The sequence below is a fragment of the Tachyglossus aculeatus genome, chromosome 16 (genome assembly GCF_015852505.1).
Source record: "Tachyglossus aculeatus isolate mTacAcu1 chromosome 16, mTacAcu1.pri, whole genome shotgun sequence".
NCBI lineage: Eukaryota > Metazoa > Chordata > Mammalia > Monotremata > Tachyglossidae > Tachyglossus > Tachyglossus aculeatus.
The window spans coordinates 41,849,326-41,862,928 of NC_052081.1; the positions used below are offsets into that span (position 1 = coordinate 41,849,326).

General features: G+C 42.2%; 1 protein-coding gene across 1 annotated transcript in view; it reads right to left on the minus strand.

Annotated features, from left to right (window-relative positions):
- The window catches only part of AGO3 (argonaute RISC catalytic component 3), a 63,916-nt gene that overhangs the window by 21,260 nt on the left and 29,053 nt on the right, over positions 1-13,603 (minus strand). Inside the window, exons 5-6 of the mRNA XM_038757973.1 lie at positions 13,348-13,484; positions 3,341-3,475 (exon numbers count right to left, since the gene is read on the minus strand). Coding sequence (XP_038613901.1) covers positions 3,341-3,475; positions 13,348-13,484 — 272 coding nt within the window. The remainder of the gene's footprint in view (positions 1-3,340; positions 3,476-13,347; positions 13,485-13,603) is intronic.

Genomic DNA, 13,603 nt, shown 5'->3' on the forward strand with positions numbered 1-13,603 from the left:
AGCTCACCTCCTCCAAGAGGCCTTCCCAGACTGAGCCCCCTTTTTCCTCTCCTCTTCCCCATCCCTCCACCCTACCTCCTTCCCCTCCCCACAGCACCTGTATATATGTTTGTACACATTTATTGCTCTATTTATTTTACTTGTACATATTTACTATTCTATTTATTTTATTAATGATGTGTATATAGCTATAATTCTATTTATTCTGATGGTATTGACACCTGTCTATTTGTCATGTTTTGTTGTTTGTCTCCCCCTTCTAGATTGTGAGCCCATTGTTGGGTAGGGACCATCTCTATATGTTGCCAACTTGTACTTCCCAAGCACTTAGTACAGTGCTCTGCACATACTAAGTGCTCAATAAATACAACTGAATGAATGAATGAATCAGGTTGTCCCACGGGGGGCTCACAGTCTTAATCCCCATTTTACAGATGAGGGAACTGAGGCCCAGAGAAGTTAAGTGACTTGCCCAAAGTCACACAGCTGACAACTGGCGGAGCCGGGATTTGAACCCATGACCTCCGACTCCAAAGCCCGGGCTCTTTCCACTGAGCCACTCAGGGGTATGTACACATTACTGTCCATTGACATTTTTACCACTGCATTTTTTTTTACCTGGATTCCTAATTGGACATGCTTGTGAACTGACAACTCATAATAATACTACTAATAATAATAATGATGGTATTTGCTAAGTGCTTACTTTGTGCCAGACACTGTTCTAAGTGCCGGGGTGGATACAAGCAAATCAGGTTGGATACCGTCCCTGACCCATGTGGGGCTCACAGTCTTAATTTCCGGGGTATCTGTAAAGATAAGGTAACTGAGGCACAGAGAAGAGAAGTGAAATGACTTGCCCAAGGTCACCCAGCAGACAAGTGGCAGAGCCAGTATGAGAACCCATGTCTTTCCGATTCCTGGGCCCGCGATCCACCCATTACACCTTGCTATTTCTCTACTGACCGGTTCTGCCTGTAGAATTACCTACCCTCTTGGTTCTAAGGGAAGAGTGCAGCTCTAATAGCACAAATCAAGTGACTCAGTGGAAAGCACCCGGTTCTTTCTACTTCCAACACGATGTTGGGAACCCAATCTGAACCCACAACTTCCCCCACGAAAAATATCGAGCGCTATTGGCTCTGTTGCCTATGGATAATCACACACAGCTCCAAAGCAAAACACTACAACCTGTGTTCCTGCCCCACACTCCCTTGGCATCGTCTCAGGAGCCGTGCCAAACTGACTCATCTTGGAGGATGAAGTGCTCTGTATGTCAAGAGAAAGGTGACCACCCAGGGGATAATGCCAGCCACTCTATAACCTCCCGTGAGTTTCAGCTCAGAGTGTAATGCGTTCCTCAGGGCAGGAACGTAAAGGGAGAAGAGAAAATTAGTCTTAGGAGGATGAGGTGATAAGAACCTCACTAGACTGTAAGCTGGTTGTGGGTAGGGAACATGCCTACCAGTTCTGTTATATTATACTCTCCCAGGCACTTAGTACAGTGCTCTGCACACAGGAAGAGCTCAGTATATGCAACTGACTGATTAGCAAGAAACACCACTTCTGGTCAGATTTTAAGAGAGGACTGACTGCCTAAGGAAAAAGTACAACTGAGAAATTTTAAGAGGGACTGCTCTGTACTCACTGAATAAAATACCATTATTATTTGTTAATGACTTGAACAATCCTCCATTAATAATGCAGAAAGACCACTCTAACAAGTCTCAAGTTTTAACAAGAGCACTAAAAGCACCCATTTGATTTTCGCCCCACTCAAACCCCACAACATTTATGCACCGATTTTTAAATCATATGTCATACATTACTTATTCATATTAATGTCTGTCTCCCCCTCTACACTGTAAGTTTGATTTGGGCAGGGAGCATGTCTGCTACTTCTGTTGTACTGTACTCTCCCAAGCTCCTAGTACAGTGCTCTGCACGTAGTAAACGCTCAGTAAGTACGATTGATTGATTAAAAAGATTCTAGATGTCTGGCTTAATGGGTAGCAAAGTGAAGCATCACAATGTCTAATAATAATCTAAAAGAACAGAATTGTGGGGAAAAAACTTCAAAAGACTACCAGGAAAACCAGATCTTGGGATTCTTTTATATGTATATATGTATGGCATGCCATATGTCGATATATTACAACCAGTCATCAGGACCTTGGGCATAGCATGCAGACATATTAATCATGCCTCGCTTAGTTTGAAATTATATATTTTTTATATTAATGTCTGTTCCCCCCGCCACCAGACTAAGCTCATTGTGAGCAGGGAACATGTCTACCAATTCTGTTGTACTGTACTCTCCCAAGTGCTTAGTACAGTGCTCTGCACACAGTAAGCACTCAATAAATACCACTAATTGATTTAAGGAGCACACAATGCAAGGGAAGACACATCAAAAAACGTATTAGCTCTTCAAAAGAACCATGGGAAGCAATGTGACCTAGTGGAAAGACCAGAGGCCTGGGAGTCTGAGGATATGGGCTCTAATTCCAGCTCTTCCATATGCCGGCTGTGTGAATTTTGGCAAATCACTTAAATTTCTCTGTGCCTCAGCTTCATGAGTTTCAGCCACCAGGTAAACCAGGTGTCCTCAAAATTAGACTTGAACAGACCAATGGTCAAACCCTCCTCTAATGTTGTTAGTTTACAACATTAATTGAAGGGTAAGTGAAGCGGTTAGCTCTGGCTGACTGGCCAGATGCCTTCAAGTGAAAAAAAATTGTACACAGAGGGTTGAGATGATTTGGGTCTATTTAAAAAAACAACCCCAAAACCCACAAGTAAACAAGAAAAGAAAAACACTCCAGCAGGCCTGTACCCCAAAAGCAGTACAGATAGACCAACTTCCTAAACCTCTTAGCCAGTCAGCAAGGAAAAGGCTGGTACAAGTAATATTTTGCATGATTTATCATCATCATCAATCGTATTTATTGAGCGCTTACTGTGTGCAGAGCACTGTACTAAGCGCTTGGGAAGTACAAGTTGGCAACATATAGAGACAGTCCCTACCCAACAGTGGGCTCACAGTCTAAAAGGGGGAGAGGTCCTCACCATTTTGTAGTAGCACAGAGGGATTTCATTTTTCAGTCTTTTGTTTTCTTGAGGCAACATGAAACAAAGCCCCATCCAGCCAAGATGCTGTAGTAATGGAACTTTTTCAGGAAAATCTGTTGTCACAGGTACTTTTACCAGCAATGCATGTTACGTGAAAATCCAGAACACCGAAAAGCAGGATCTCCACAAAAGTTTGAATCAGAATTCTTTCATTACAGTCCACTATTCGCAAACTGTTCCACATTAAACAAGTATCCCAACAACTCACCCTTTATCTCTTTGGTGAATTTTACCCGATGAGAATCAGTCAGAGGTCTTGGTTGTTCATCAATATTATGAATGTCAAGAACTTCACACATGAACTGAATTACAGGTTGTGCTTTGTAGAAGGCAGTGGCAGAAACTAAGAAAAGAAATAACAAATCTGAGATATGAGCACTTCTCGAAGGATCCAGAGAGATCTTCCTTGCCCCGAAAACCAACGCACTTACGTAGTGTTTGCATCGAGTTCCAATACATTATTGCCTTTGGACAAAAAATAGCCATCGATATTATTCCACATCAAAACTACCAACCACTCTCAGTCAATCAATGATCTTTAATGAGTGCTTACTTTGTGCAAATCACTGTACTAAGCACGTGGGAGAGTTCAATACAACAGAATTGGTAGACACATTACCTGCCCCCAAGGAGCTTATAGACTAGAGCTCAGGATAGATGGTCAAATAAAGAAATTACTGATGTGTACCTAAGTGCCATGGGCCTGCTTTTGGGGTGAATATCAAATGCTTAAAGGGTACAGATCCAAGTGCATAGATGACACAGAAGGGAGGAGTTGAGAGAGAGTGCTTAATTGCGGAAAGCCTCCAGGAGATGTGATTTTAAGAGGACTCTGAACGGGGGAGAGTGGTAGACTGACGTATAGGGATGGGGAGAGAGTTCCAAGCCAGAGGGAGGAGGTGAGAAGGTGGTCACTGGTGAGACATCGAGATCAAGGCATGGTGAACAATCGAATAATAATAATTAAGGCTGTGCTGTAGGAGGAAACCGGTGAGGTAAGGTAGGAGGGGGTGAGCTGATAAAATGCTTTGAAGCCAAAGGTAAGGAGTTTCTGTCTGATGCGGAGGTGGATGGGCAACCACTGGGGGTTCTTGAGGAGTGGGAAGTTATAGGCTGAACTGTTTTTTTTAGAAAAGTGATCCTGGCAGAGGAGTGAAGTATGGGCTGGGGAAGGGAGAGACAGGAGACAAGAAAGTCAGCAAGAAGGCTGATGCAGAAGTCAAGGCAGGATAAGTGCCTGGTTCAGCATAGTAGCAGTTGGGATGGTGACGAAAGGGTGCCTTGTAATGATGCTGTAAAAGTTGAACAGTCAGGATTTGATGCCAGATGGAAAATGTGGTTGAATGAGAGATGAGTCAAGGATAATGCCGAGTTTATGGGCTTGTCAGACAGGGAGGTTAGTGATATTGTCTACAGTGATGGGAAAAACAGGGGGACAAAAAGGGTTTGGGTGGGAAGATGAGGAGTTCTGTTCTGGACATACTTAGTTTGAGATGTCAGTGAGACATCCAGTTAGAGATGTTCTGAAAGCAGAAGGACATGTGACACGGTAGAGGAGAGAGGTCAGGGATGGAGAGGTAAATTTGGAATCATCTGGGCAAAGATAGTAGTTGAAGCTATGGAGCAAATGAGCTCTCCCAGGGTCTGGGTGTAGATGGTGAATAGAAGGGGACCCAGAACTGAGCCTTGAGGGGCCTCTGCAGTCAGAGGGTGGGAGGCAGAGAAGCCTACAAGAGAAACTGAGAATGAGACAGGAGGAAAACCAAAAGAGGACACTGTCAGTCTCGCCAAAACTGAATAATGTTTCCAGGAGAAGAAGGGTGGTCCATGGTGTCAAAGGCAGCTGAGTGGTCTAGGAAGATTAGGGTGGAGCAGAGGCCATCAGATTTGGCAAGAAGGAGGTCAGGTAGGGAGACTGGTGCCCAGCGGGCTTGTCATCATACCTCTGTGGCTATTGTCCAGGTAGTAAAAAGAGTGACTAGTTTGATACATGAGCTTACAAAATATTATACTTACCACTAAAACAGGCAGTGTCCCATCAAAATGCATAAAGTGTGTTTATATCTATAGAGAGTGTTTTGCAAGTAGGTCCAGAAATACGATGAGCGTAAGGTACAAATTTTTAATTTCATTAATTTCTTATATTTTTGTAGGTTTCGGTTTCTAAGGTCTTTGAAAATCAGGAAATCACAGCCCTATCATCGTATTGACTACAACAGAGGCCAATAAGATTCTGCCAGTGAAGTGGCAATTAAAACACAGGCTTAAGTTATATTAACATCTTCTACAAACTTCTTCCCATGTCTTGTGTAGAAAGGTCAAACAGGTTCCTTATCCTGTTTTCATTAGATCACGGACCACAGATCATGTCAACTTTTTTCAACTAAAGCCCTCAGTCCTGTGGATTGGAGTGGGTGCTGTTGATGGTTTAAGAAGGCAGGCAACACTTAAAACATGCACCAAAAACTCTCCTAAATGAAAAGTACAATAGGGAGGAACCACTTGGATGGACAGGAAAAATCCTGTCTCTGTCTTTATTCAGCAGAGATGTTGGAAATGATCTGGAGTGAGGCTGCATTTACTCCATGGTCTGATTTGGTGGCTAATGGCTAACCACTTTGAGAACCCTCACACTTCAAGACTGAAGAAGTTTTCAATTACAAAACTTTCAACTCCTGGTTAACTTTATTACAATAGTTTGGAGCAATTGAATAAATCCAGATTACAAAGTGACTTCCCCCACAAACAGGTTGGCTAAAACTACTGCAGTGAGCACTTTTTACAACTGATCCCTAGTGCCGAAATGAAATAATCGATCCATCCAGAGAAACCAAGTCTCTTGTAAAAGTCGTTCCCTGATGATCTGAATTAGTAAGGAACCAGCACATCTCCTCCAAGAGGCCTTCCCCCATTAAGTCCTCGTTTCCTCTCCTCCCACTCCCTTTTGAGTCACCCTTGCATTTGAATTTACACACTTTATTCACTCCTTCCTCAGACCCATAGCACATATCCACAGCTTATTCATTTATACGAATGTCTGTATTCCCCTCTAGATTGTAAGCTCATTGTGGGAAAGGAACATATCTACCATCACTGTTATACTGTACTCTCCCAAGCACTTAGTACAATGCTCTGCACACAGTAAGTGCTTAATAAATACCACTGACTGAGTGACTGAGCAGCACTGACTGGGAATGAGGACAATTGGGTTCTTATCCTGACTCTGTCACCTGCCTGCTTAGTGATCTTGGGCAAATCATTTAATTTCTGTGGCTCAGTTTCATCATCTGTAAAAATGAGGATAAGATACTTGTTCTCCCTCCTCCAAAGACTATGAGCTCCATGTAGGACAGGAACTCTGTCCGACCTACATATTGTATCTACTCCAGACTGCAAAGCTCGTTGTGGACAAGGAATGTGTCTGTTTATTCTTATATTGTACTTTCCCAAGTTTTTAGTATAGTGCTCTGCACATAATAAATGCTCAATAAATACAATTGAGTGACTACAATGCTGGAACATAGTAAGCACTGAACAAATACCATAATTATGATCATACTAGTAATCCAAGTTGTCCTAACAGAACCACACTAAAAAACTAAGTTAGCCGTTAAGCCTGGTGGAAATTTATTGTTGGTTTTTTTTCCTTCTTTCGTATTTAGAGTATCTGCAAGATGCTAGTGAGACTCAAACGGGAGAAGTCTTCTCACTAGGCTACATGTAACTTCAGGAGAATTAGCCAAGCCCTGTGTTGGGGAAATTTCACATTTCTCATCCAGATCTTCCTGGCTCTTAAAATTCTGCTCTATGTTCCCCAAGGATTTGGTACAGTGGCTTGTAAACAGTAAGAACTCAAAAACCTTTCTGATCTTAATTTTCAAATTTAAGGGAGCTGCCAAAAATTAAAATCGTTTCTGAATGCATACTGTAGTAGCACCACTTTCAGATAAACTTTCTAGTTTCTTCACCAGGAATGCCAATACTGTCCTTCCATCTCTAACTGGGCTTTTTAAAAGTTGTTGTAAACTACAACAGTACTCACTTGCAGGACATTAATAAATGCCCTCCGTGTTTATAGAGCTTTCAGATGGCTCTACATACCAAAAGTTAAATGGAGCCTTCTCCTAAATTAGAATAAACATTACCAAATTGTAGCTAACTGAACTATATAGTAAGGCTACCAAAATGCCTTGGACACACACGGTTAACACCTTTAAGGAGTTTCCTGGCTTTAAGGGGCGTGAGCAAAAAAAAAAATCTTAAAAAAAAGCACAACAAAAACAAAACATTCTTCGATCATGCGTCATCCCATCAGCCCGACCAATTCCAAATGACGCATGCTGTAGCCAACGCCTTCGGAAGAAATCGATTTTTGAATGAACACAAATAGCTGACACCCCCAACAGTTGGCAATCTGAGGTTTCGGTCTCCTTGGTAACCAAATTTATGAAACAGATGAAACTAGATATTTGATAGCCTACCTAGTGTGAGGTAAATGATCAAAACCAAACTAATACTGTGATCTCCATTTTAGCTTTTCGAATCTGGTTTGAAATTTTTCGGCACCTTAAAGTCATTTCAATTCAGGAAACTGAATTTAGTATTGGCTTCATGTCTTTCAGGGTCTCCACTTAAGCGGAAGAATTCTCATCCTATGGATAAATTAACATTTTTTAGTTTTCATGAAAAAGCCAGAAGAGTAGGGGAAGCAACCTTCTCTAATGAATACTGGAATTCTCCAAAGCCAATGATAAAATATTTCTGCAGGAAGAAAAAGAATCCAGGGTTCTACTAATATTCCTGCCTACAGCCCACACCAATTTTATATCCTGCTTAGAACATTAAAGCCACTATTCAGGGTATTAATTGATGGCCTCAAAAAGGATTAAAAAAAGAGAGACTAAGGCAGATTAACTGGGCAAAAACAAAACAGGAGTAGAAAAATAACTCAGTCTCAGACTCTCCTGGAGTGCCGGAATAAAAGAACATTTAGACATACCTGAACTCTCATCTCCATAATAATTACCCAACTTAATTATGCACTGTGCACAGTTTGTTTTAAATAAAATAGCTTGATTCAGCTATTTAACAAACTAGCTTAATGATGAGGAAAAAAGGCTACTTAAGAAACTCTCATTACCACAAAACTGACAGGTAGTAATGGGTCTCTGCAATATTTCCCACTTTTAAATGAGGCAATCTCTCCTTCAGACGATTTGGGTTAAAACTGCAAAACTTTTCTGAGCTCAAGAAAGTTAAACAATGAAGACTTGAGAGCATGTGCCACGGATACCTGAACCAATAAAGGTATTACTCATCAGCAAGTGTGCTTTCCAACTAAAAGATCTTTGGATGCCAGAGGGTTATGCATTATAAATTAAACATTTTTTTCTAAAAAGATGCAATTTAACAAGAACTGCCTCTCCCCATTCCCACCAGAATGCTATATATTTTCACTGAACTAACTTCTCAAAACAGTACTGCCCTATTTCCCTCAGATTTGGTTCATTTTGCTTCACTGAGTCTAAAGGACTCCTCACTTCCTAAACTCCAAGAAGCACAAGTTGAATCAAATGTTCTAATCCCAGCTCTGCCACTTGTCTGCTGTGTGTCCTTGGGCAAGTCACTTAACTTCTCTGGGGCTCAGATACCTCATCTGTAAAATGGGGAGACTGTGAGCTCCATGTGGGACATAGACGGGGTCCAACCTGATTAGCTTGTATCTACCCCCGCGCTTAGTACAGTGCCTCGTACATAGTAAGCAATTAACAGATACCATTAAAAATCTTAACCCCTAAAAAACTAAGTACTGTACTGCTAAGTGCTCTTCTAATTTCTGAATGAGTAACTAAAGGAATCTTACCCAACATGGACACAGGCAAGACAGGGGGAAAAAGAAGGCTTTAATAAATAGTTTATAACAAGAGACAGTGCTTATAAACCTATTAATGAGTCAAAACTAAAAGCAAAGCCGGAAAAGGAATATGAATGGAATGTGCATTGTTAATGCAATTACAATGCTTCCATTATTCTGCTACCAACTTCTGAAATTTTGGAACACCAAGAGTCACATACGCTGGCTTCCAAGGTAGCAGCGTGGGCTTTAAAAAGAATTACATCATTAGGTTTACCTTGTGACTAGATAACCTATCATCTTAGATTTAAGAAATTCATTTAATTCCTTGATTATTTCCTTTAAATCTGCTTGCAAATACAAATACAGAATTAACTTTAGTGCGTCCCCAAAATCGAGTTGGTGGGGACAGTAAGATTGGGATAAAAAAGAATGATCAAGAGCAGTTAAAACAGATCGTTTCCTTCTTTGATCTACCGCTTCCAGGAACTGTCTAAGGAAAATACAGCAGATTTAGAAATTTAATATCCTCAACAGTTCATTGTAATACAAGTGCTTAATGGTGAAGAGGTACATTCACAATACTGGCAGTCCTCCTCAATTTATGACTTGGAGTTACAATGGACACTTCCAAGTATTTTAAATGAACACTGTTTCAAATTTCTGACGTTGGGAGAGATCTTACAACATTTGCCTCCACTATGGCACTCATGCCAATTACAGGAGACAAAGTGGATCCACCCCCGCCCCCCAGGTAACTCGGTAACCTCACCTCCTGTTTCCATCTGACCACCAGACACCAGTTCCCATCCCTCTTTAAAATTTTCCCCTTTTGCCCCATCCCTCCCATTTTGCATCCCCCATTATCACTCCCGGGGACAATTACAGCTGCAGGAGCCAAGGAGAGATAGGGGAGGGCAGCCCCAGACCTTTCTGAGGTGTCACCCAGTCCCTCGTGGTCTGACCCTGAAGCAAGTTTAAAAAAAACAAATTAATGTCACACCAGGATGGGGAGACGGGGTGACGGACAATGTGGAAAGAGGATCAGGATGGGACAATTGAAGGCACACCTCCTCCAAGAAGCCCAGACTAAGCCTCCATTTCCTCTTCCCCCATTCTCTTCTGCATTGCCATGATTTGCTCCCTTTATTCACCCCTCCCTCAGCCCCACTGCACTTACATATCCACAATTTCTTTAATGTCCATCTCCCCTTCTAGACTGTAAGCTCACTGTGGACGTGGAACATGTCTATTAACTCTGTTACACTGTACTCTCCCAAGAGCTTAATACAGTGCTCTGCACACATTAAGCACTCAGTAAATACAATTGATTGTTGGTTGAATGGTCACGTGAGTGTCAGGTTTAAAATCTGTTTCTGTTAGGTAGGGGAAATGTGCAGGCACCAATCCCCCATTTATAACAGTACTCTTATAAGAAAGTTGTTTCCAAGTTTCAGTGTCCCAACTTAACCCAGTTTTCAGAAATCAAGTGTGGCATAACTGTGATGATTCCCTTAACTGTCAATTCCTATTAATTTCATTAAGGAGAAGTATGCCTACACAATATTCTATAGAAAATGAAAATGAGCAGGTAAACAGTTTTTCTTGCAAATCTTCTAGTAAATCTTCAGTCCTGAGAGCAAAGGGTAGAGAACCAGTGTGGCCTAGTGGAAAGAGTACAGTCCTGGGAGTCAGAAAGACCTGGGTTCTAATCCCAGCTCCGCCACTTGTCTGCCATGTGACCTTGGGCAAGTCCCTTCCCTTCTGCGCCCCAGTTACCTCATCTGTAAAATGGGAATTAATACTGTGAGTCCCATGTGGGACATGGACTGTGCCCCACCTGATCAGCTTGTATTTTCCCCAGCGCTTAGTACGGTGTCTAGCACATAGTAAGCACCTAACAAATACCACTTAAAAGATTTAATTAGCCATCAGTAATATTTTAACTAGGACAGTGTAAATGGCAATTGTCATCCTTTTATCTCAAACTACGTCCAACTGGGCTTCTATCATAAATTAGGCAGTATATATTTCCTGAATCCTTTTCCTTCTTCCTCCTATCTTTTTTACGTGTCTCCCACTGTAGAACATTGGCTCCCTGAGGACAGGGGTCATGTTTACTAAATCTACCTTACTCTTCCAAGCACTTTGCTGAGTGCTCTGCACACAGTAGACACTCGATACTGTTGACTGATCGTTCTGGTTTGATTACATGTCACAATGGGCTGGGTTTAGTTGGGTTCTACTACACAGAGGGAATCAATATAGCCTTGAGAAAAGAAAACCTACTGAAAAAAAAAGTGCTCATCAAGGTTGTCTCTGCATTCAGCTGAGTTTCAATCTGTATTGGAAACATCTTGCGCTCTGCTGGTTGCAAGCCAACTTGGAAAATCTCACAGTTGTAAATCTGAACTTGCCATCAAATTAAGCAACCTGCCAAACTAATGGTTGTTACAGTCAAAAAGGGAAAAGCTCTTAACATCTGTTTGCAAATAAAGCATTAACTTTAGCTCTCCCCTAAAATTGGGTTGGTGGGTACAACAAGCTTGGAATAAAGGAGAATCTTCTGCTTAGTTACAATTAGATTTCTCATTTCAGCACACCCTCCTGTTGGTCAGTGCCAAACACTGTCTCTTTTTTCGCCTGCTGGTAAATACTGGAATGGAATTTGAACTCCACCCCCTTTAAGTGTCCAAGACAAAAACTGCTTATTTGCTCTCTGAAGAGAGATTCATTTCACACGTGGAGGGCCATGAAACCGGAGCAGAGCTGCAGCATGAAGGAAGCCATTGGTCTTCCCTCTGCGTTCCTGGCACAACTGAATGAAATCGAGGATGCAAACTGTTCCCTGGTGATGCTGCGGTCCTGCCATTTTTTCCCTGCTTCTAACATTGGACTTGAAGGATTTGTCTCTTCAGCTCCGGGAGAAAAGTCCGAAGCGGGAGGTGATGCCGTGACTGGAGCCCCTGGGGGTGTGGGGGGTGGATGGGGAGAGCTGTAGCTCTCTCTAGGACCCTTGCTGTGCTCCCCTGAAGACACCCTTTCGCAGGAACGTGTCCTAGAAGCAACTGGGAATAGACATAGGAACCAGTCCATTGGGAGCTTCTGTATTACTGGGGGTGGAAGTGAGCAGGGTGGAGAGCCCAGCCATCAAGGAGGGCTACCATCAAACAGTTCCTCCCAGCCCCTGTAGCAGGCTGTCAGAGCCAACGTACTGAGCTGGTTGGACTCCTGGTCTGAGCCATTAAAGTCCACTTCTTAAACCTTTCACATCTTGAACCACCTCATCTTCCCACCTCTAATTTCTACTAAACAAATCCAACCTAATTACGGTATCTGGTAAGCGCTTACTATGTGTCTGGCACCGTACTAAGTGCCGGGGTGGATACAAGCAGATTGGGTTGGACATGGTTCCTGTCCCTCATGGGGCTCACTGTCTCAATCTCCATTTTACAGATGAGGTGACTGAGGCCCAGAGAAGTGAAGTGACTTGTCTAAGGTTACACAGCAGAAAAGTGGCGGAGCTGGGATTAGAACCCATGACCTTCTCACTCCCAGGCCCAGGCTCTATCCACCACACCATGCTGCGTCACCCAAAGGTAGATTCTTTACTGTCAAAATGTATCCGGTATTATTTTAAACCCAAACACCATCACTTCCTAAAAACTGAACATTTTCACGGATGGTATTAGTTCTACGACACAGCGTGTTTTAAAAACAATAAGGGTACGTCAGATGAATAAGCTTAGCCACGCACAGCGACGTCTAACCATCTTGATGAGTTATTTCCACATACAAGAAAAGAAAAAAAAAAGAGGCATGCGTCGTTTTAAGCATTAAAAGCTAATATGAAAACAATCTCTGAATGACTGGCTGGCTGGACAGAGTGAAAGCAAAACACTACACCTCAGGAGGCAAGTTTAAAGATGGCTAAAAACAGAAGCACTTCTGGTTGAAAACAGCACCATATTAAGCATCATCAGCAGGCGTAAGATCTGTGGTCACCGTGACCATTCAGGTTACTGCTGCTTTAATAAAAAAAAAATGCATTTCACAATGAAATGTCAGTTTCTTCAAGTTAAAAGGACAGAAATGAGTCATACGGGAAATACTGCTCAGATGATAAAGCCTGTGTTTGATGTTTCCCTTCACAAGCTTTCTTAGTTGCAGGGTTTAGGCCTCAGGCGGGGCACTCGTTCAGTCCCGGTGGTGCTTTGCTGAAAATATTTCAAAATGATTTTTTTTAGGGCTTCTCTGGCTTGAGGCAGCAGCTAATTCAACCCTAGTAAAATGGGTATATATTAGATCTTCAACACCTCTATTGCCCAAGAATAGTATTCTCCATGAAACCAGTTTCTTACCATCAATATTAAGCATCATTTTCCACATGGCAGGCCGAACAGACTGATGGAATCCAAACCATACCTCTCTGCCTCCTCCCAGAGGGTGATCATATCCTTCTGGAGCGGAGAAAAAGGAGCGACCCACAGGAGTATATCTAGAAGACAAAAAACAGGCCATCTGCGTTCACCGCTACCTTTCTCACATGAGATTTTAGATAATCTGCAAAACACTGAGGTTTTAATTGTATTGTATCAAATTAAATCATAAGGATGC